General features: G+C 34.4%; 3 protein-coding genes across 3 annotated transcripts; 2 read left to right on the top strand and 1 right to left on the bottom strand.

The window, feature by feature from the left end:
- The first annotated feature begins 1,593 nt into the window (after positions 1–1,593).
- Positions 1,594–4,044, top strand: LOC120337750 (uncharacterized). The gene is made up of 4 exons (XM_039405629.2): positions 1,594–1,723; positions 2,106–2,227; positions 2,666–2,818; positions 3,171–4,044. Exons 1-4 carry the CDS (start codon positions 1,657–1,659, stop codon positions 3,213–3,215), a joined length of 387 nt encoding a protein of 128 aa, XP_039261563.2. The 5' UTR covers positions 1,594–1,656; the 3' UTR covers positions 3,216–4,044.
- Positions 4,045–4,194: 150 nt separating this feature from the next.
- LOC120337748 (sushi, von Willebrand factor type A, EGF and pentraxin domain-containing protein 1-like) lies at positions 4,195–14,717 on the bottom strand. Its single transcript, XM_039405627.2, has 24 exons — positions 14,594–14,717; positions 14,391–14,476; positions 14,069–14,173; positions 13,594–13,711; positions 13,008–13,145; positions 12,643–12,769; positions 12,471–12,565; positions 12,109–12,246; positions 11,553–11,679; positions 10,922–11,016; positions 10,657–10,794; positions 10,371–10,491; positions 10,134–10,228; positions 9,656–9,799; positions 9,265–9,391; positions 9,019–9,113; positions 8,361–8,552; positions 7,668–7,859; positions 7,190–7,375; positions 6,714–6,825; positions 6,199–6,274; positions 5,829–5,904; positions 4,952–5,115; positions 4,195–4,791 (listed from the first exon to the last, which is right to left on the bottom strand). Exons 1-24 carry the CDS (start codon positions 14,649–14,651, stop codon positions 4,564–4,566), a joined length of 3,033 nt encoding a protein of 1,010 aa, XP_039261561.2. The 5' UTR covers positions 14,652–14,717; the 3' UTR covers positions 4,195–4,563.
- Positions 14,718–16,954: 2,237 nt separating this feature from the next.
- LOC120337749 (uncharacterized) lies at positions 16,955–19,868 on the top strand. Its single transcript, XM_078117252.1, has 3 exons — positions 16,955–18,973; positions 19,090–19,225; positions 19,581–19,868. The coding sequence occupies exons 1-3, from the start codon at positions 17,528–17,530 to the stop codon at positions 19,691–19,693; spliced, it is 1,695 nt and encodes a 564-aa protein (XP_077973378.1). The 5' UTR covers positions 16,955–17,527; the 3' UTR covers positions 19,694–19,868.
- Positions 19,869–23,355: the final 3,487 nt, after the last annotated feature.

Genomic DNA, 23,355 nt, shown 5'->3' with positions numbered 1-23,355 from the left:
GATAGAGTGCTAAATGTTTATGGCCGCGGTAACAGTACCACAAAGGAAATATTCCCACAGTTAAAGATAAATAGAGCCTAATTTATAGGACATCAAAAGCTCAAAATTTAGTTCAACATTTACACTAGTGGTTTTCAATTAGTAATCAAATCGGTCTCAAATTAGAGTAAATTTTATTGTGTAATTCTGTACAAACTTTTGGCGTCGTAGCTCAGCAAAAATGTTTACGAGTTTCTGTCTTAGACTAATTATACTATACTTCGAGCAATACATTTTTATTTAATTTACCCTGCCTTTGATATTGATTTTTGATTTCGACGAACGGCTTAAAACACACAAGACAGACGTCTAAAATTAACTGCCCTGACATTCGATCCGCTTAATGTTGATCCCAGATTTGTACGTAAATTTTTCCGTTACTTGAATAAAGGAAGTTGAGGAATGTGATTATTGCTTGTTGCGTTGTATTTAATATATATCATGTATAAATTAGGTTTGAAAATTTTTTAATATCAAGAATATTGTCGAACCGTCTGAACACGTTCCAGTTACAAAATAAAAATAAAGTTGGAATTAACAAAAAGTATTAATAATGAAACAACCTAGGGCCGCATTTAGACGATGCGGGCCCCTCGGCTATTTCGTTTGTGAGGATCCACCAACAGTTACGTCATACAAGATTTTATAAAATCCATCAATATATGAAGCTCAAGGCTGAAATAAAAACGTTATGGCATCAGATAAGTGACGTCATAATACCCGATTGTTGCGAAGGGAGACGGCTCGATTAATAATAAATAAAACATTATTTAGTTGAATTTTATTGGTTAGCCGACTGCTACAATTGCATAAATACATGAATTTAAAACGTTTTTATTACTGATGTTTTAACCTATTCGAAAAAAGAGCAAATTTATTTTTCCAATCACAGTATGACCTGTGTGTCCCGCCATATGCAAGGTATAACAATTATCCTCAACATCCAACTTTTCAGATAGTTTACCTGGATTACCAATTACCTCAGTTTAGAATAAAAGCTTCCGAATAAACACATATCCGGGATGAGTAGGACTTTTTTGATACTATAGAGATAATTAATATAACAATTAATACTAAGCATATATTAAATATTTTATAAACCCGCAACACAAGCGACATAGTACTAATTATCATTTTTGAGAATTTCCAATTTTATTAGAAATCGTCATGAACTGTTGAGAAAGCTGTAAATTGGACCAAATTGGTTTGAATAATCTGCGATAATTTCGTGCATTAGTAAAACTTATTATTTTTATTATGTGTAAATTGCGTTCACCTCAAGTCTGGTATTACTGAAGAAATAAATGAAAATACTAAAATTTGGGTTCAACACAAGTCATTCATAACACTCATCTAATATTAAATTGTTCAAAATATTCGTAAGCTTTACATATTTTTCCATGGATTTCTGAAACTGATAGCTATGTAAACACCTGGTCATTACCAAGAATAAAACTGGTAAAATATTATAAGACCTAAAATTATCTTTAATTTTAATTACAAAAATGATGTAGAAAATTTTGTTATAAAATAATTTTATCCGCTAATGATTTCAGTTTTAATTTGTCGCTCGTATAGTATAGGCCTGTACGGTTTGTATAAATCTGCGCTTTTATCATGTACTTTGAAGAAATTTTACGTCTTATTGTGTTGATAGCGATGTGTTTCGCAAAAGATTCAGACGGTAAGCTTAAAGGAGGCTAAAATAATATTTATGCCATTTATTTATAGCAGTATATCATTGTCATTTAATCTCGAATGGAATTGAAAAATAATATATATTTTTGGATGAGGTATATCATACAGCGAAAATCAGTATGACATCAGAATAAAATATAAAAAAAACGAACATGAAGACTATCCGATCTGTAAATTGATCTTAAAAATTTTGTATCGGAATATTCAGCGACTTAATGCGTTTCCAACGTTTGTTGATAAACTTTATGTTGTGGTAATTGATTTTCAGTGTCCGCGTTGCACTCTTTGTTGACAAACATATGAGCATTTGTTATGATAAGTCAAAGGGTATAAATTAAATATATAACACAATAAATATTTCTGTCTAGGTTGTCACTCGCCAGGTCCACCAGGCCTTCCGCATGGGCTTATGACAATGTTGACCAGTCTAAGCAGTCAAAAAACTGAAGGTATAGATGAATGTGGCGCTGATTTGATTGAGATGATCATAGTACGTACATATTTGACTTATATATGTATTCATAGTTGCAAAACATGTCAACAACAAAAAATAATAGTATATATTTATATATAGCAATGTGTATAACTGACCCAGGTAATCCCATGCAAATTGCAATCAGAATGCATATTATGGTCTAACTCCAGAATGTTACAAAATTTAGTTTTCATCCATAATCCACTCAAGTATACACTCACAATTATATTATTACTTGGTTTCAAGGGGCACAAGTTTTTTCTGTTCAAAACTACTCCGACTCAATTTATTACACCTTGTGGCGCGTGTCATGATCGGTTAAGAAATCATCCTTAGCTGGCTAGGTTTGAATCCAACATCCCTAACTGTTTATGCCATTGTTCTTACTTTACGAAAAATTATCGAAATTCAAAATACTGGAATTCGTTCTAACTAAGAAAATATTTCATGCAGGAAAAATATGGCGAAGACGCTCTCGAATGGGTATTGGAGGATGTGTCTCATGTTCTCGACATGGCCCCGTACGTCAATTACCGAACGTTTTTGTATTACTTGTCTAAGACAGAGTCTTGTACCAAATTTCCTGGATATTGTAAAATATTTTCGGTAAATATTCTTATACGTTTATTTTAAATTACTTCAACGGTTTAAACACTGAAATCTATAATATATAAATTCCGTTTTCGGTGGATATCATCTAAAACTTTTTAAGAAGCCTCTGAATACGAGAATTTGAAATATTTTCTGGAATTTAGTTCCATTCACTTCCATTTATTTATTTATTTTTTGATTTTAGAAGTTTTCATAAATTCTAGAAATTTTTAGATTGTATTAGTTCGTCGATAACAATTTAATAAAAATGGCGGTAAGGGGCATACACCGATTAAAATAGCTCACAACGTTCAATGTAATATTCAATTTTTCAACCAAATATTTTGATGCAACTTTTTGTTTTTAGGATTGCATCCGGGACAATAACCAGATAACATGGAGTTGGTGGTAAAAATCGATATGCTGATTCTCATCAATTGCTTAGTATTATATTACTAATGTATTCGTTAGTATATAACAGGGTCTTCAGTAAATGTTGACAGTACAACGAACATTTTTCTCTTCATTATAATTCCTTTTTAACAATTACTTGATCAAATTTAATTAAAACCAAATTAGATAATTTTGAAGATATTCATTAAATACAAATGAATTTGGAATTTACTAGAACTTTATTATTGATGACGAATGTTCAAACTAAGTATATATATTACAATTTTCCCTGTCATAATGTATGATTGTTATATATATAAGCAACAAAATTCGTTGGCAATAATCAATGGGAGTATATATATATATATATTTGTTCAATAAATGAATTCTGGACAAAACCTGAAAAAATAATTTCTGTATCACAATTCTATAATAAGTTTATAAATTTCTGTGACATGCACTGTGTATTTTTACAAACAATCAACATTAAACTTATCTTACTATGATTGTACTCAAAAGTTTGGTTGTTCACTATTGCAAGACATCGGTATATTTAGATATTTCCCCAGGTTTATATATTTGTCGTTTCTGATATCCTTTAGTGACGATTTAGTCTAACCGCACCGCAGCCGTATAGTGTGAAGGGAGAGACATCTATATATCTTCACTACAAATAAATACGAATGATTACGTAGAGAAATAAAGACTGACTTTTATCCAGATCACAACTGAATAGCTTCTTCACTGAGCAAAGTATTACAGCATCAACCACGCGAAAATAAAAAGTTGTAGGCGTGAATTGAGCTGAGCACATTCTTGGTTTTGTGCTATATGTAATACTCTTATAAATTAACTCCAATTTTACAATGGAAAAATATAAAACTTCATCGAACATTATATCCTTAATTTTAGTTTTCTTTTCGTCACATTTATGTGAAAGTACAGGCGAACTTGCTACATCTTATCGCTTATGAATACAAATATCAATACAAAATATATGCCATAATTTCATAGCAAACTTTATTATGAATAAAAAAAATATATAGGTAATACTTTACAAATATGAGTTACTCATGTCTGCACTTAGTGATTGAGTCATTTTCAAATAATATAGGTACAAACATCTTATCAGATACATTTAAAAATATGGACACAATTTTTAGTTTTCCTGCAACTTTTACCTCGATGATTCACTTTTATAAAAGAATCTTATTCGATAAACGCCACAACAACCCGAGATCTCAATCACAATGATTTACGTTAAGATAACATATTTTGAAAACTCAATTTTAAATAATAAATATTAGACACATTTGAGTCTCAAAATATCATTAAACATTACAAAAATGCTATAAAATTTATTTTGTCTACATTGCATCGAAGGCGACCAGCCTGTCAAGTGGGGTTTCTGGAGCGGCATGATCGCACGGATCACCACATATAATAACTCCCAAATCTTTTGAAAACTCAGCCGTCAACGCTTGGAATCCCAGTTCCGCTGCAGCCATAATCATGTTTTCTTCTTTGCCTGCGATGTGTCGGAGCTGTTCAATATTTAACGATCCTCGGTTTGGTTTGACGGGAAGTACGAATGTCTGGAGAAATAAGTTTGCATGTAAGATTTATTGTCATGTACACCCTAAATGACGTATGAGTTTGCACAATGTATTTTTATATTACGAGAGCAAATCAACATTATTCGGAAAATATAAGAGAAAAGCAGTGTCAGCCCTTTCCAGTGAAGCTAAAACGAACCTCCACTCCAGCATTTCTCAGATTTTGTGCCGCTTCCTCGACCGGATCTTGAGACATTCCGTCTGTGATCACCAACAAAACATCTTTAATGTGCTCTCGATTTCCATTTTCTTTTGTTAACAAAACATCTAGAGCGTATCTCAATGCTTTTCCAGTTAAAGTTCCTTTGAACAAATGGAAAATAATAAAAATTAGTGAACTATTTGAGTAAGACTCATTCATAACTTCGATATTATCCACCAAAATACACATTAAAAAGGAACAAGACGAAAAAATTGGTGCTTTCTTATGGCTACGTACTACGCCCATACAAAAGATTACGAAGCCGCCATTTTAATTAAGAAGTTTAAATAACTCTGTTCGCCAGGTCAAAATATTTAAATCAAGTTGTAAAAGTATTAATCCAGCGCGAAAATAATTTTGATGTAACAAAATATAAATGACAAGCCGAAGTGTGACATTTTCGTTAACGAGAAGGCCAGCACGCGACAATTAAACCAGTAATTAAACAACTTTGAAGTCTACTAATTAGTTTAGGATTATGAGAAAATGATCGGACGTCAATTATACTGTTTGAACGTTAATGGTGCGCGAGAGAGCGTCCGACAGACTGTCTCAGCTCAGTTTACATGGCGAGAAGGGCGCATTAAATCTAAACGATAAGTGATATCGATGGCCAGTTATATATAACAGTTCTATTTACAAGATCGGGTGAGGATTGGACCACCATCAATTGCCAACAGGAGTCGCTATCAGACATTACGTGACAACATTGTGAGTAGAGAGCATTATCTTTATTTCTTCTGGTCGTTATACACATGGTCATGATGGGCTACATTCAATAGTTTTATTTCACAAAATATAATGTATTTTCAACCTGATCCATCATATTTCAGATCTCCCATTTTCTTTAAAATAGGTTGGATGTCATCAGTATGATCTTTCAGTAAAATCTGAAACGATTGAGTAGTAGAGCATTTGAATCATTTATTTATCATATATTTCAATATTTCCACATTGCACAGGTGGAAATATGGCTTTTTCGGTTAATCTATTAGTTCGCTGATGCAATTATGTACTTATGTACTACAACCATATTGTCATATACCTTTCTAGTCATTAAATGATACGAATTAAACCATCCCAATCAATCGGTCGGTTATATTTGTGAACAAGTCTATAAGATTTGCTAAAGTCAAACAAGGGTTGGTTATTATTTCTACTTTATGCTGCAGTTATCCACATACCTGTTGATCCACATCGACATTCCTATTGTAACGCAAAACACCAAAATTTGTACCATCGTACTTGACTAGAAAATCACTGAAATCAAAAAGAGGATTTAAGAATACTTCAATTACAAAGGCTGCCAAAGTTAGATTCATCTCGGAAACACTACGTTGTTATGACTTGGTTCAAAAAAAAATTTCCATTGAGAAGCAGGCTCCCTCCACAATTTCAGCCAGACGAAATTACCCCTACCTAAATGTCCCCTATTTGATTTAGAATATTCAAATATTTAACAAAAAAGGTCAGTGAGAACTTCAATATATTAAACATGATTATCCGTTATCTCTATGAATCTCTGAAAATAATAATGACTCAATTAATTTTTGTAGTAAGTAATTTGAGTAACTAATTTTTCCAAAATATAAAATAAATTGTCCTGTCATAAAGTTGCCTAAATATTCATGTCGTATGAAAAAACGACCATCGGAAGTGATAAATGACAGTTATCCACCCAATAACATAACCGACTTACTCCATGAAATCTTGTAAAAAATCAATCATTTTCATCCAATTTTCTACGCCGATCGATGAAGACGAATCAAGAATCAGAACGAAATCCATCAAGGCATATGGAGGACAAGGACCTATGAATAGTTATGTGTATATATGAAATAACCAACTATTTGATTAGAATTTCACACTCTCACACACTAATACGTCGACCAACACAAGTGACTTCTAATTACTTCAACGCACTAACCAATGAGCCATTCATTATGACTATATAATAGAGATATTTTCTGACTGTACAACTTTTACAAATATTTGTATTCCAATGGCAATCAACGACGTTCGTAGTTGTTGCGTGAGAACTAAGTAATATATGTACGAAGTATAATTAAATATGAATCATTAAATCAAAGCTTGTTTTGCAAAACAACCTATTCTATATTCGATAATGAATTCTGATCAAAAGTCAAAAAGTGTTTAAAAAGAATGCATACTCACGAGCACAACATGGTGTGGGTTTATCCCATTCGCTATCACCCATGCACATATTGGTTGAAAGATCGGGTGGATACAAACTGTAGTATGGCGTTGTGCATTTGAAATCGCACGTCGATGTAACATTGTTTTCCTTTGAACACTTAATTATACCGTGGGGAATTCGTTCCTGGGTTTCACATTGAACGGCTGAAATGGGAATCAAAATAAAATATTGTTAAAAGCATTTTTTAAATATGTGCTTTCTGCCTTGTGACAAATAACCATACTGGTTTGATACTAAACAAAGGTTACCGATAATTCAATCGGACTCATCCTCATGACTGTTTGAAATCTACAACAAATACAGGCTGTTCAAATGAAAGTGTTGGTTCCAAAAAATACTCTCTAACCAAACAACTACAAGTTCCTAATAATATTTCAGAGGGAAAGAGTAAACAATATCATATATATTTCTTAACAAATGATGCGTCTAGCTTACCTTCGCAGTATGGCTCTTCTTTGTCCCAGTCGACAGAACCATTCGGATTTGGGATGCATTTACGAGTGGCATCTCCAACCAAATAATAATCTACCTCGCAGATGTATTCACATATTGATCCTAGCTTTGCGTCATCTGTACACACGACACGGCCATTCGCCACCGATATTCTGCTTGATGGACAATATTTGGCTGAAATAGCAAATGTTTCAATCAAAGCAGAGGAAGATTCGATTTAAATTTCGATTCAAGAATTCACCAATGTTATAGTAGGGTAGATTGAATCCAACAGATACGCTAAATAAAAATCCCTTCTTTAACTCATCTAAGTTGAACACGAAAATACACAAACAATGTTTGCGGTTGAAACCTACAATTATCATGATAAATAGTAAAAAGTAATAGTAAAAGATATTTTGTGACGAGGCGTTTTCAAACCTTCACTCTAAAAATGTTTCGGGTGAGCAGCCATTGATTCCCTACTGCGGTTTATAGGAACGAACTTTTTTGCGCCTTGATAATATGTAACTATTTATTACATACTGCGCGCAGTTATAGATATCGGCATGAGATTAAACCTTAAATGTTACTCGAAATTATTGTGTCAAAAAGCTTCATGACATTAAAAAGCTTTGTTTCATAAAAATTCTGCAAGTGACATATTTTTTATTTTGTGTGATTACAGTCACTTACACTCGCAATGAGGTTCGTCTCCATCCCATCGTAATTTACCATCTGATGTAGAGATGCAATTCCGCGTAGAATTTCCGACCAGATCATGATATTTATCGCAAATATATTCGCATTTAGTTCCCAACTTTCCATCGTCAGTACAAACCATTTTGCCATTGACTAACATTTTACGACTTGCCGGGCAGTAAGCATCTGCAAATAATTATATATTTTTATATTGAAAACATTGTCTATACAACAGACGACATCGGTAATATGTTTGTCTGGTATGGACAAAATGCTTAGTTTATTCAGAAATGACTAGTAATTTGAATTTTCATTTGTCAAAAGAAATGGTCACAAAAGAAGCGAACAAGGTAATTCACGACGAATCCGCGAATCCTTTGGCAGTTAGGTGAAATTGTAACCAGCAATACTAACTGATTCTAATTGACCTGAGAGACATAACTGTTCATTTCCACCAGTTAGGCAAATTTACAAGTATTTTGAAAATTCTTTTATATTTGAACGAGAACGTGCAAATTTGAGTATATTTTATCGATCGTGGAAATTTATATATTCGTGAAATGGATTAAAAGATATTGAATTTGTATTTTACAAATGACTGATCGAAAAATCCATTGATAATACTGAAAATGGACTACTTAATTTATCATACCTTCACAAATTGGAACAGATGGTGTCCAATATCCTGAACCGTCGCATTGCGCTTCTGATGATCCGTTCAATTTAAAACCAGGCTGACAGTAAAATCTGGAAGGATATCGAGATTTAATGAAACTTAATGCAGTATTCATAGCAGTAGGCTTGAGAAATAATAGCTATATACGCTGATAGGTATGTGTAGAAAATTTTCGTTTGCTCGTTTCAAGACATTTATACTCCAATGTCATTTTTTTGTTACCTGCATACGCTTGAATATCTATTTCCATTCGTACATTTCACAAATCCTTTATCAAAATCAGTTTTAATATTAGAACAACGGATATCTCTACACAGGGGAAGTTCATCATCCCATTCCAACGATGACTCTGTGGCAAAAACAAATCAAATTTAGTTTGATATATTTACGAAATTCCAACCATCAATTATGAAAATGATTCACAGTTAACGCAGGCGCTAATCGGGTATTCATCTGAGCGGCGATAAAATAAAACGAGAGAATTGATTTTTTGTATGTAATTTGGTATTTTATATAGTTGATACAATTATGTGAACACCTGCACCGCTTTGTTACATTGCACAAATTTAATAATTTGAAACATCGCATTGACTTTTCTCAAAAATCTACTTACTGCACATAGTTTTGTTTCTTCCATCAAGTTTGTACCCTTCCACGCATTTGAAATTACAAATACTTCCAACCTGGTTCTTCACAGTACATTCCACCAAACCATTTTCTAAGCTTTCCTCCAATGATGGACATGTTGTCACTGAAACTAAATTGAATAGAAGGTTTTTACAGATGTTATTTATAAAATTTTGATTAAGAAAGAAAAATTTCGAGGTAGCGACACAGATGACAAGATCGCCGGAGCTTATCGCACACACGAACTATTAGTTTGGCCGCATTGTGTGATTATTGTAATTATATACCTAAAGTTTTATATTCACCAATACTCAAAATTACTGCTCTTGATTGACAAAGATTACGAGCAAATTGTAATGCCTGACTTACACAAACAGCTAAGCCTTGATGTTAATGTAAGCATACGGAAAAGATAAGAAGTTTGTTGAATAACTAATTTATAGCTTTTATTTCATCATACTTACCAACACATTCAGGTAAAGGCGCTGACCATTTTCCATTTCTAATACATGTGGTTGTCGATGGTCCAAGCAACTTGAAACCGTCATCACACGAAATCCTATAAATTATGGATACAATAAAGATCTAGCTTGCACAAACAAAATCAACATTCTCATGACTACAATGGATATCCTATAAGGAAATACTTCTAGAATATAAAAATGGTTCATTACAGTATAGTAGAAACTTCGGAAGCCTACCTGCAAATGCTTGTAAATGCATTGCCGAGTGAACATTCTATAGATCCTTGGTTGATTTTCAAATGCGGGCATTCTGTAGGAACGCATTTAGGAGGTTCACCATCCCAACCAAACTCATCATCTGGTGCGGAAAAGTAAAATTGCAAAGTTACTCACTGGATGATAATAAAAAATAATTAAAACTAGAAAACACATTATCATTTAATTTGTCAAATATTCTAATACTTGACAACTTCATAATTAATTTCTAAGATATCAACAATAGAATGGTCGATAGGTATCTTACTGCAAACCAACGTAGACTCCCCGACAAGCGTGAATCCTTCTTCACAAATGATCTTACAACTACTCCCAGCTTTGTACGAATCCGAACAATTCAGCAATCCATTTGTCAGCGCCAGAAGTTGTAGATCGCAGCCATCTCCTACAAGTATGAATCAAAACAAATAATAAAATAAAATACCTCATGTTCAATTTGACATTGAAAACGGCCCCCAAGAGTGGCAAAAGCCAATTGACTTTATTTTCACAAATTATTATGTAAACCTTACTTTGACAAGACGGTACGGGATTGGACCATGTTCCATCTTCAGTACACTCTGTGTTTTCCTCTCCCGAAAGTATAAAACCTTCCCGACAGGCAAACCTGAATTGAATTTAAATTATATACAATGATCCATGAAATTTATTATAATTGAAAAATCATACTAACCGAAATAAAAAATTGCTCAATTATTGATGACTAAATTAAAAAATTGTATTATATCCACGAATCGCTTTGATCTTAATTCCGAGTATTTCTTTGGCGTCACATTTCGATGGGCAATAATGGGTGTTTGATATGAATCTCACATAATATATCAAGGCAAATCAAGGAATTATAGGGAATCGGTGTAAACAACATTCCGAGAAATGAATTTTGATGAATAACTCGCTGTGTAGACATTTCATTCTCCATGAATTCATGTTTGGATAAGGTACAATAGTACTGTGATAAATTGCTACTCGTGAATATTAATCTTTTAGGTAAATAGCAACCGTCAACAAATGAGTGATGGGTTTCGTAAGAGAACATGGTCCGATAAACACGTTGATAATAGTTTCTATGCCACCTTGGGGTAGAAGAACCCATATGTACAGAACTACTCAAAATTAATTTTGCAATGAAATAAACATACTCACTTGCATTTACTAGGATAAGAGTTTCCTAGAGAACATGTTATAAGGCCATTCAGGAAACTGCGAGATAATGAAGAACAGGATATTGCCTCACATTTGGGTGCAGGAAAGTCCCATTTCATTGCATCGGCTATAAAATAGGAAGAATAGTGCAAAAAAAATTACAAGATATCCCAATTCATAAATAGAATGCTTATCAAACGAATCACGTTCGAATACTAACTAGTCTACTCGGGGATCCGTAGGAGCAGAATCTTACTCTGAGTCCAGAAATGGTTTGCCATATTTGGTTGAACTGTCATTGCGATATATAATATTTTAATTTTGATTTTACAATGAAAAGCTGAATTTTAGTTCAGATAATTTAGCATACAAGTGATTGTACCTTGGCCAGAATAGATAGACAACATTGTGACTTGTAAGACATACTCCAAACAGTTGTGAATAAATATTTTGGCGGGATTATCTAGTTTAATAACGTTACAGGCAGATTGGGGAGTGCGACTTCTCTCAAATACAACAGAGGCTTGTTTATTTTGAAAAGTAAAAAAATTCTTACTGCACGTTAAAAATCTTTCTCCAGCTAAGTTATACCCAGAATCACAAGAGAATTCACAAATGCTTCCGATTTGCTTATTTTTCGAACAAGTCACAGCTCCGTTCTTTATGTAGTCATGATTGATCTTGCAAAAATTAGCTATGAAATTTATGAACATCTTTTTAATGTGAACTTTGTAATAAAATTCAATATTTACTTTATATACTAGACGTAGATGTGAGATGTTGAACTCAGTTTGGAACATCTCTAAGAAAATAATTGATAATGAATGTATATGTTTTTGCAATGAAAAATTATAAACGATTCGTTGCCATAAACAAAATGAGAAGTATATATACTAACTAAAAAACCTCTATACTCACAATGACAAACTGATGGTGTTGGTGTCCATTTTCCAATTTTGTTACACGTCGAAACTCTGGAACCAGATAGCTCATATCCTGGTTCGCAGGAAATTCTGCACAATTATACGATATTAAAATTTCAATTCTCTCAATTTCAAATAAGTGCATAAGTCACCTTATCTTCACTTACGTGCATCTGCTTGAGTAATGGTTTGCTTTACTGCATTTTACAGACCCGTACATGATTGTAGCTGGTAAGCCCGGACAAGTTATAGGTTGGCACTCAGGAAGTGCCGAGTTCCATTTCAGGTTCGGTCCTAAGTGTAAGAAAATTCATTATTTCCATCCTTTTTCTTAATAGTTATTTCGGCTGGATACGCTACACTTAGTGATGACCAAAATCGATATAATATCCTAGTTCGTGCTATGACAATCAAAGTATGAGTTATATTTTCTGGAGTCGTTTATTTTACCTTCTTTTACAAGCATTAAAACACACAGCAAATGAACGCGGTAATATTAACAATATACTCCCGGAATAGATAAGTTACTCACTGCATGTTACTGATTTTTTCCCCTTCAGTTTGAAGCCTTCGTTGCATTGAAAATTGCATCTGCTCCCAACCTCTTTCCCGTTTGTACATGATACTTTCCCATTTCTTGGGCCATTTTTTAGGCTTGGACAATGTTTTGCTTAAAATGAATTTATTTGTGTTTAATTAATGTTGCTATAGTCGAGAAATCTACCGCTGGTATGACGGTAACGTAACAAAATTTAAATTTATCGAATTTGGGAGCAGGATTTATGAACACCATGTTATTTGTTTCGTGCTATGGAATTGCTACACGTTGGAACTCGGAAATACAAAACATTCAGTTACATGGCACTCAATCAGTGAATTATATTGTACCTCAACACTGGTTGGTTTAAAACAGAGGGAATTGTAAAACGCCAACTCGTGAAATGTTGGACAGAAAGGAACAGGTTTCGGTATATAGAACGTTAGAAGAATGCATTTATGGAAGTATACAGACAGTACGCATTTTGGGTCAGTCAGAAAAGGGCAAAAGATCTGTTTATTACACATGGATGTTCTGAATTTACAAAATAAAATATATGTAAATAAATATATACACTTACGTTCATCCCAGCAAATTAGAGCATCAAAGTTACATCTGTCTGTTTCACAGCAACATCTACAAACAGGACTAGATGCCTCTGGACTACATTGACTTGATCTTCTTAGTCCTTCTAAATTCTGTAGATATTAAAAATACGAAGTTAGAGGAGCACTGCTTATTTCTCTGTATTGTATGACATCAATGCGCAATAATTTCCGAACTATTATACTTTTATATTATAGGATTTACCAGATGGATATACAATATGCAAACAGCTTCTATGATGAGCCACTACAATAATGTATATTTAGTTGTTGTTTTTTTATACATGAATTCAATTTATATCATGACCATCTGGGACTCTGATGTCCACGCTTTTATCTTAGTTGGGGGCTTAGCATCTTACTACGAATAAACTTAGAAGAAGATAATTTTTCGAATAAGTTTGGGATTTGATGTAACTTAATTCTGGATTCTGAAATTAATTCACTTACTTGCTTAAAATTGTTTTCACATGCTAATGCTTGCTTGCATCGTTTCGTGATCTTGGGGTGTATTCCCCATCCTTTTTCGTATCGTACTTCAATTTGACAAGCATCCTTAAAACATTTTTAAGCGAAATGAAATTATATATATATCTGGAAACGAAACAGTTTTGAGTGTATCGAAATTTTTTTGATTAGAAGAATGTCTATAATCAAAAAATAATTACAATATTGCGGTTATAGATCCCACACTCTTCAAATTCCACTTTGCTGATCCCTCGGAACGATGGGAGTTAAAAATATATACAATCAAAGCTTAACACACACATACCCCTTTTCCAGGACACTGTACGGCTCGACCATTATCTCTGCACTCCTGTTCGCTGCTTACATTTGTACATGTCCAACATAAGATCGCTGTGAAATGATAAAAATCTTTTAAATTGCACAAAATGCAAACACTTGATAATGCGCGATGCGGTTCACACTATTTGGCAAATGCAAAATATAAAAAAGAAAATGATATGAACGAACCTGATACAATATCAGTCGCTAAGATAATACTGAATAAAATTAATTCAAACTTCATCATATACACTAGGTCTTACTTTTCACAAATGCTAGACAATACTTTGTGTCTTTTGCTTCTTATAACCCAACCAGGAATCAAGGGTAAAAATGAGATTGTTTTATAAATACCTGACGACTGTAGTTAGTGTGTAATTAGTATGCACGATAAAATTTTGTCACCCGTTCCGCCCCCTCCCTTCCGCTTTGGACATGTCGTAAAAAATGTACAACGAGTAACATTTCCGAATAATTAATTATGTTACTATACTTCATGACAAATCACCATGACAAATAGCATTTCAAAAAAATCATTTTTCGGAATTGATTCGACTAATGTAATATCTAAATGTTTGAAAAATTGCCAATGAAAGTAAATTATTTCAATTTGTTGTTTTATTTAATTTTATAAATATGCCAGGATTTGAGGACCGAGAGGGAAATGTATCACGCCAATTGGTGGTATCTAGGTCGCCAAATGACACAAAAGAGAATGATTTTTAAACTTGTATTACTCTTTAAAGTTGTCCTTATAGTTCACAAAACAACTATTCATGACCCACACTAAATATAGTAGTTGAACTGAAGTTTAAGGAAGTTTTTTTCATAATTTGAGATCAACTGACTTTCATGTAACTTAGACCAACTTGCTATTAAGCGAACACCATTATCGGGAGAAATCATGGGTGGTTGATCACGCGGTTTTAACCATTATACATAAAATACATAAAAAGTGGGACCTTATTATCAATATGGGGTTCAATTTTATGGAAAATATGCAATCAAGTTGCTAGCGTACTTATGATCCTTTATTTCGCAAATATGTTGACCATAGTCACCTAGAAAAGTATTCAATCGTGTGATATCGTCGTTATGTATTTAGGGTTAACATATGAATTAGGCTTGAACATATACAATCCAGCACGACGGAAAAATCAAACAGCATATTTTGAGCCAATCGTGTTATATAAGAATCCAATGATAACAATATTTGTCTACAGATAAAGAACTACGGCTACTACAAAAAAAAGATAAGATAGGCGAAAATATGCAGATTACACGAAGAAATTATTCAAAAAAAAAAGTTCCTGGACGCTGCAAACTTGAAGGAAATAAAGATAAGTTTCTACATAAAAATGACCTGGAATATGTTTCTAATATTATTCTATTTTACTAACACTTGTCAAACTTAACCGAGTAGATGATTTTTCTTGCGTAATATATGGTTTGGAAGATGTCAGTTCCAGATAACAACATCAAAAGGTAGCCAAGTGTATAGTGGGAATAATTGAGAAAAAAAGAGATTTGTAGAATCGCATTTGTCTTTTTTATGTGACAGAGTATTTATATATATATATATTGTGACTGGCAAGAATAACAATTATGACTTTTTCAAAATCTTTCTTTAGTTATCTTAAATATGAATACAAATCAATACCCACGTATTAAACTTCGGCCTCAGCGAACGCAACAAGAAAGCTTGAATGGTCTTTGGCAGCAATCTAGAAATCGAAACGTACCAAGAGCAAACGTACAGATCCAGAGGGGAGGCAGCAACCTCAACCGTGGTGCCTCGTTCCCCGCAGGTTACACGAACGCGGGAATAAGATTTGCTAATGATTTAAACTTGACTCGACAGCAACAACCGATTTCTCATCACATAACTCGCCAAGTGACGCCCAGAAGTCAAAATCACCAACAGCAGTACCTACAAAATTTTATTTCAAGTCCAGCTGTTCGTTTTGCGACTCAAAATCAAAGCGACATACGATTTGCAAACTCACAAGTTTATCCGCAGCGTCCTGGCGTTATCTTTCGAACAGTGCAGGTGAGAGGCGTTTTGTATTGAAAACAAAGTGTATTAATAGATCGAGTTGAAATAAATACTATTGCTGTACTACCTGCTTTCATTGTGCTACAAAGTTTTAAAAGTGGAAAATAGTAGTATTTCCTAGAACGCTATAACTTGCATACCAAACAATATTTCAATTCTGGGACAAATGTTGAGTGTATTAGAATTCATTGTATTGTAATTTCATGTCAAGGAAATTATATTGTCGGTAGTTTCGTAGTATTTTTTAGTTAGATTTTTAAGAACAAAACATAGCTCAAGTGATTAAATGACAAAATTAAATTAAACTAATTTAATATAACATGGCAATCATTAATAGTAGTATCTTTAACTATTCAGAGAAAGTCTGGTTGCTAACTGACTCTAAATTGCATTACAAGCAATCTATTTTCCTTGAAATCACCGCGATGAAGTGAGAAAATGCAATACAATAAACTTATTGCATATTTCTTACTCAGTATTCTGTGTTTTAACTAATTTGCGTTTTATACTTCTTGTAGGGACGGGGCAATTCATATCAAATTAAGCCGACTCTCACACATCAGCACGGAAGACTTCATACTGTTATAGGTCGTCAGAATCCTTATAAACAATTTCATGTTGTTTCACGCAACGTACAACAACTCAACTATTTCACTCCATTCCGCTACAATTCCGCTCAAACGTCCGCACAGCCCCAGCCCCGGAATTTATCAACTGTGCAACAAAATACGATCAAAGCTCCTTCAAAGATACATGATAACCAGACGAAAAGTCAAGTCCGTGATATCAACACTGCCCAATCCCCAGAACGCCCAGCTATAAGTCCCGACATATGGGAATTTGTAAAGTCTCCTCAGGCCAAATGCCACTCACCATTGCAAGAAAAACCAGAAACATTACCACTGAGTATTGGTGATTTATTCGAGAATGCAACATTACGAATCAACGAAACCCTCAAACCTATTCCTAGAGAGAATTTATTTCACGTGAATTCGAATGCTGTGGAAACACACACACCAACAAGCCATGATATCGAGCTACCTAGTTCATCAAGTAGATACGAGGAGATGACAAAATACGCTATATTTGGCCAACATGAAACAAATGATGAATCAGAAATCATAAATAGCAGCGCAAACGGTAATTCCGACGAACAAGTTAACGGTGAATTGTTAACAAATTCAAAGACAAATAATCGAATGACATCAAATGACTCAATATCACAACAAAGTCTCCATACCAAAATAGTGGGAACTGAATCTGGAGGAAATGACAAAAAGCCAATACCACCTCCGAAGATAATTCAGCAATGTGAGTTTCCAACTTCTATTCAATTAATGGAGGATACCAAATCAAGAATTCGAGAAAAAGATATGATTGCAGATAATAATGAGCGTTTTGCTACAGAACCACAACCGACACAACAATTTAACGAAATTCCAACCTTGCAAAGCCTATGCTCGGGTCTGCTGACGAGACAGTGTTTTGGGGAAATCGATTCCGACACGGAATATCGAAACTCTGGAAATTCTTCACAAAACATAAGCAGTTTGCCAACAGAGTATGCGGGAAAGGAATGTGAAACGGAAACATATTCCAAGACATATTTATGCAATAAAGAGAAAACAATGTCTGATACACAACCAGAAGAAAGTTCAAATGTGAACCAACACAAAGAAAAGGCGGCTAGTATGAGTAAATATAATGATACACAAAGCACAATTCAAGAATCAAAAAAGACGCTAATTTCAAATATATTAAATAGCACCAACAATGTAGAAGTTACATTGGGGAAAGTCGCCATAACAAGTAAAAAGAATATATTTTCACATACAACACGTAATCAACCAACTTCCCAAAACTTCAAAGAAAGTTTATTTGGTCAAAACACCGGGAAGAAATTAGAAATACCGGGCAAAATATCCAAACGTTCAACACGTAAAGTCACACCAGAAAACACGAAAAATCAGTCCCCCAATTTGAAACTCAAGCGAAAACAGGATACTGCTAAATTTCCAAATGGTACAAAAGACGTTTATGAACCTGTGTCCAAAACGAGAAAAACAGAAATCAGTCTAAAAACTTTTAATCCAAAAACTCAAGCAAAGACTATTGAATATTTCTTCAAACCCGTAATAGCAAACAGTACATCACAAAATCGAGGTAAAACTCCAACTTGTGGGCAAAATTCAAAACCGCTCTGGAATTTCACCAAAAAGGGCTGTGAAAGCACGATAGCGGTTCCAAAGGAACCATCCAAAGAAGAGTCATGCACCAAAGCAGATGATTCCGCATTGCATCAAAGGAAAAATTGCCTGAAAAACCGCCAACAATCTACAGACGGCATACTAACATTGCCTTTACATAAAAATAATGGAAGGATGAATCATGAAAAAAATCCGTACTTAAAAAAAAACAAGACCAAAAGATCTACTCGGTTGGGTAATTGGAAGGCAAAAGATTTTCCAAGAATACAGAGCATTCCACACCGACCATTACCGTTTGAAAATGTGGTAAGTCTACTTTGTTGAAATCTGTAATGCCTATGTTGATGAAGACGAGCCTCCACAATTCCATTATTTGATACATCTTTTTAAAAGCATTTCCTGACGATTTTATGCCATTATAGGTGGGGACTACAGAAATACAGAGGAAAAAAGAAATTTTCACTGCGATGCGAATACTTTTCAGTACGGGTCTCATTTCTACAGAAAAATCCCAAGATACCTATCACGTGTCTCAAAAGAATTGCAAAGAAATATCAGGTAGACAAGTTTTAAATTAGATTGTTTTGAAACACAACGGCGGAACACTATTGCATTTACCATGTATCGGAATACAATCAAACGGCGGAACGTAAGCCTACTCAAATATGCATTCAGTATGAAATCAATCCGGGGTCGAATGGCTCCAGAATTGTATATCTTTCTACATATTTGAGAGATAAATCTCAGAAAAACTCCACGTATGAACAACCGAGAAATCGAATTTGAACAAACAGTTTCAATTTATTTTATCCCATAGTTGGAGTGAAAATAACATGACAATTCGCTCATCTCAAAACTTGCATTTCAGCCGGACGCCAGACGTAGCATAGAGTACAATTTATTTCTCTCCTAGGTCAGAACGCAGACATTGCACGTTGCAGTCAAGTTCAATCGGGGGAGAAAAAATCCAATCAACCAACGAAACCTTGTTTTGTCAGAATGACCAAGTTGCAATTGCATAGTTGACTAGATCAACTCTCCGGTTGATTCAAATGAAAGCATCTCTTCGGGTTCCATGTCGTTCACTTTTGTGCATCATGTCTGATGAAAGCCTTGTTTTGCATATAATTTCTTTTTCAATTTTTTTGCTATTTATGGTTCTGATGAAATATTAACTTGAAATGAAACGTTTTTCGTCGAGGTTACGAAGAGAATAATAGATAATGGAATTACAGAGAGCGACTTCGACGTGACGAAAGCAGGATTTATATATGAAAGAAGTTGTTCACATACTTTGTTACCAGTATGTTCCCCAGCTTTTTTTTAGGGGGGGTGTTTCAAAATTTAGGGGGTGGTAATTAATTTGCTATTAGAGATAAAACTAGGCTATTTGTATTCTTAAAAAAATGGTATGTATTTAACGATGTACATGGGGCCCCCGAAGTTGATTGACGTGAGCCCTAGTTACTTGCTAATCTGGCATTGTATGAATGGCTACTTATGGCTTGTTTTGTTACACATTTCTAATTTTTTTGAACATGTTTGTTTGACTTTTGTATGAATTAAATTTTGAAATAAGCTCGTCAACTGATCATAATGTTGTATTCCTTCAGAACTGAAATATTTTGTTGGTAAGAAGACAAATCGCTAAAGTTTGATTCTTTTCAATAAAGAAATAAAAACGCTGTCATTCATCTAAAAAAAGTCTGTTTTCAGTGCCTAGTTTTCGTTTTGTGACATCTTTAAGCTTTCTTAATATACGGCTGATATCTAAAATACTGCAGTGTGTAATCCTAATACCCATACGTATACATAAGATACCGGAATAATTCAATTGTTACGAAATAAACGTGCTCAAACTGTGATAATGATGTAACAATAGACGGTATCTAAAACTCAAAGGCCGTAATTGGCCCGCAGACTGCGGTTTAAAACCCCTCAGTGTGGAATCGCACCTCAAAATTAGGGGGGGTGTTTGAAATTTTAGGGGGGGGGGGTGTTCACCCTCTATAGGGGGGGTGTAGGGAAATCACTGTTTGTTACTTTTGTGCTGTTGCGTTATAATGGCGCATATACCGATGCGGGTTGTTTTCCGCCTGTTTCGCGGTTCTACTCGATCTGAGGTAATGAATGGAAATCTAATTTAATCGCGTTCGAGTCTGCAGTGAGTTTGTCTTCATTACAATTCATAACATCAAGAAGTTCGTATTTCAGCGCAAATGGCAATAAAACCTCTTTATTCCAAAGACTGGTATCCATGGGAGTAAATGTTTACCGGTACAACATTTCTGGGAGCAAATGTCCAGAGATGCAAATATCCGGGTGCGAATGTTCATGGGTGCAAATGTACGTGGGTGCAATCGTACGTGGGTGCAAATGTACGTGGTTGCAAAAAGACGTGAGTGCAATTGTCCACGGGTGCAATGTACCCGGGTGCAAATGTACCCAGGTGCAAATAGACGGGGGTGAAAATGTCCGTGGCTGCAAATGACAGTGGGTGCACATGTAGGCCTATGGGTGCAATTGGCTATGTGTGCAAAAGTACGCAGGTTCAATTGCCCTGTGCGCAAATATAGGGGTGCAAAAATAACAAACCACATTCAATAAATACCCAATAATTCATAGCTGTGAAAATTCACTTTTTGTTACATTGAGCTTACAGTCAGTTACATATTTATTTTTATTGCATTATTTGCGTTTACAAACAATAACGAACGTTTAGCGACCTTTAAAATTGATTCAAATGAAAAACAGTAGCTAAATGTGTTTAGTAGGCTACCGGTTGCGCAATTATCACGAATGAAACATAACAGACCTATGCTTTTATTAAGAAATAAGAGGGTTGTCCAAATCGAATCCCAAAGTATTCGAATCTCTTTTCATCTAATTTTAGAATGATTCCAAATAAGGCCACTCTTCTTCGTCAGCAAGGTGTTTCGTTTCCGAGAGAAGTCTCTGAACGATTTTCTGGGCTTTGTCACCACGTATTGTTACTCTGGTGATTTGTCATCTCATGTGCGATCGCGCGACGCATACAGTCGGGCGTGGACATTGCCCCCATTTCCTTGCATTCATTCATTCGTCTCGCATATATTCATCAAATGTTGGATGTTGAATAAGTTGGGATCACGCGCTTTCTTACGATGCCCAATAAATTGTCGCAAGTCGGAAAAAAGTTGACTCATTCTGAAGGTTAGGAAAAACAATTTGTACTTTTTCCCGCTTTTCAACAAATAATTTTGATAAAAATAGTTGAAAGAATCGACTTTTTCAGGGGATGACTCCGTTGTGCAAAATATTCAATCCGTGACCGACACCAACATTTAAAATATCTTGCGGTATTCGTTTAATTCCGTTCAACGCACCTCGCGGTTGCATCGACTTAATGAAAAGATGGAGCATTATCACTCTGAAATACCACAGTCAGCGGACATAAAATGAGTGTTAATATTATATTGATTTCTAATTCGTATTTTTGCGATACTGCGAAGTCGTTATGGCCGTTAAAGACAACAAGATTCGCGATAGAATCCCAAGGAATACTCTTTATTTTGGTACAATAATAAATTGATTGAAAACGTATCTATCATAATCCCGGAAAAAGTCGGTTGACTGTTTCAACTTCAATGACTATTAAATATGTTCCGAATTTTTCCAACACACCTTAATGTGTGAAGAAGACACACGAAATTTAGGTGATTTACAGGGCACAGGATAAAACATCGCTTTTTTGTCACGGTGCTATCAATACAAATTTTACGTTGTTCTTTGTTTAATGACTATTTTACTGACTTGGGTCTTGCTTGCAATTGAAGCACATTCATTCAGGTTTAAGTTTCAGCTACTGGAAATCACTCTCTTCATTTCCCTGCAATTTGAAGAGGTTTTGTGTGAAGTAGCCAGCCGGAAATGAACATATTAAAATATGCCTGTTGAAATTTAATGGCTAGGGATTGAAGATAAGTTATTCCATTGTTTATTGTATGAAAATTCCTCGATGCAATCAGAAAAGCTTATATTGCTCGATACTATTTTAGAATATATTTAATATTCTAAAATGATAATTTAAAATGTATTCGAAATTGACCATAATTATATTGTCACTTCAAAGGAGCGTTTACATAATGACATACTATTAAAACTTTGTAGCATTCCGAGTAGTCGAACAAAGTTCAGCGAAACCATTGGTTCCTCTAACCGTGACTCACATGAAGCGTATCAACTCAGTAGTGTTAAGCTCGGTGGAAATGCCCGGTCCTCTTTAATACAATGGTGAGAAAAAGACACAATCTTAACGAAAAGGGAGAATTAACCATAGTCAACTGACAGGATTGGATCTTCAATTCTCGAATATACGCAACTTGAAATGATACCACTGACTAGTATGGCTTTTTCATTAGTGTACAATTTACCGGTAATAAATGTTCTAAAAATGCTCGTAATGCCAGAAACTACTGATGCACCGACCAGAAAATATGAAAGCTGTAGTCCCGTATGTTGGTTGTTACATTCGGTCAAGATTAAATAAACTATTCTGAAAAAAGTTATAAAACAGCCTATTTGAAAAAGTTCTCTGCCACTGCATAAACCAATTCGGCCATGGCAACCGAAGTCAAAACATTCAATAGCCAACGAAAGCGACAGAGGTGTGAGATTACATGACGGCTCGCCCTACATCACAACTTCCA

This window comes from Styela clava, chromosome 10 (assembly GCF_964204865.1).
Source record: "Styela clava chromosome 10, kaStyClav1.hap1.2, whole genome shotgun sequence".
Classification (NCBI taxonomy): Eukaryota; Metazoa; Chordata; class Ascidiacea; order Stolidobranchia; family Styelidae; genus Styela; species Styela clava.
The sequence above is the reverse complement of the archived record's forward strand: the minus strand, read 5'-3'. Positions and strand labels throughout refer to the sequence as shown.

What these genes read in the sequence shown, in the direction of transcription:
- LOC120337750 (XM_039405629.2), top strand. Translation starts at nt 1,657, where the DNA reads ATGTACTTTGAAGAAATTTTACGTCTTATTGTGTTGATAGCGATGTGT. An exon ending in TTTCGCAAAAGATTCAGACG is followed by an intron (nt 1,724 to 2,105) that starts GTAAGCTTAAAG and finishes ATTTCTGTCTAG; the next exon opens with GTTGTCACTCGCCAGGTCCA. An exon ending in GATATTGTAAAATATTTTCG is followed by an intron (nt 2,819 to 3,170) that starts GTAAATATTCTT and finishes TTTTGTTTTTAG; the next exon opens with GATTGCATCCGGGACAATAA.
- LOC120337749 (XM_078117252.1), top strand. Translation starts at nt 17,528, where the DNA reads ATGACAAAATACGCTATATTTGGCCAACATGAAACAAATGATGAATCA. An exon ending in CATTACCGTTTGAAAATGTG is followed by an intron (nt 18,974 to 19,089) that starts GTAAGTCTACTT and finishes ATGCCATTATAG; the next exon opens with GTGGGGACTACAGAAATACA. An exon ending in GAATTGCAAAGAAATATCAG is followed by an intron (nt 19,226 to 19,580) that starts GTAGACAAGTTT and finishes TTTCTCTCCTAG; the next exon opens with GTCAGAACGCAGACATTGCA.
- LOC120337748 (XM_039405627.2), bottom strand. Translation starts at nt 14,651, where the DNA reads ATGATGAAGTTTGAATTAATTTTATTCAGTATTATCTTAGCGACTGAT. An exon ending in AACACCATCAGTTTGTCATT is followed by an intron (nt 12,247 to 12,470) that starts GTGAGTATAGAG and finishes TAAATTTCATAG; the next exon opens with CTAATTTTTGCAAGATCAAT. An exon ending in AAGAAACAAAACTATGTGCA is followed by an intron (nt 9,392 to 9,655) that starts GTAAGTAGATTT and finishes TTTTTGCCACAG; the next exon opens with AGTCATCGTTGGAATGGGAT.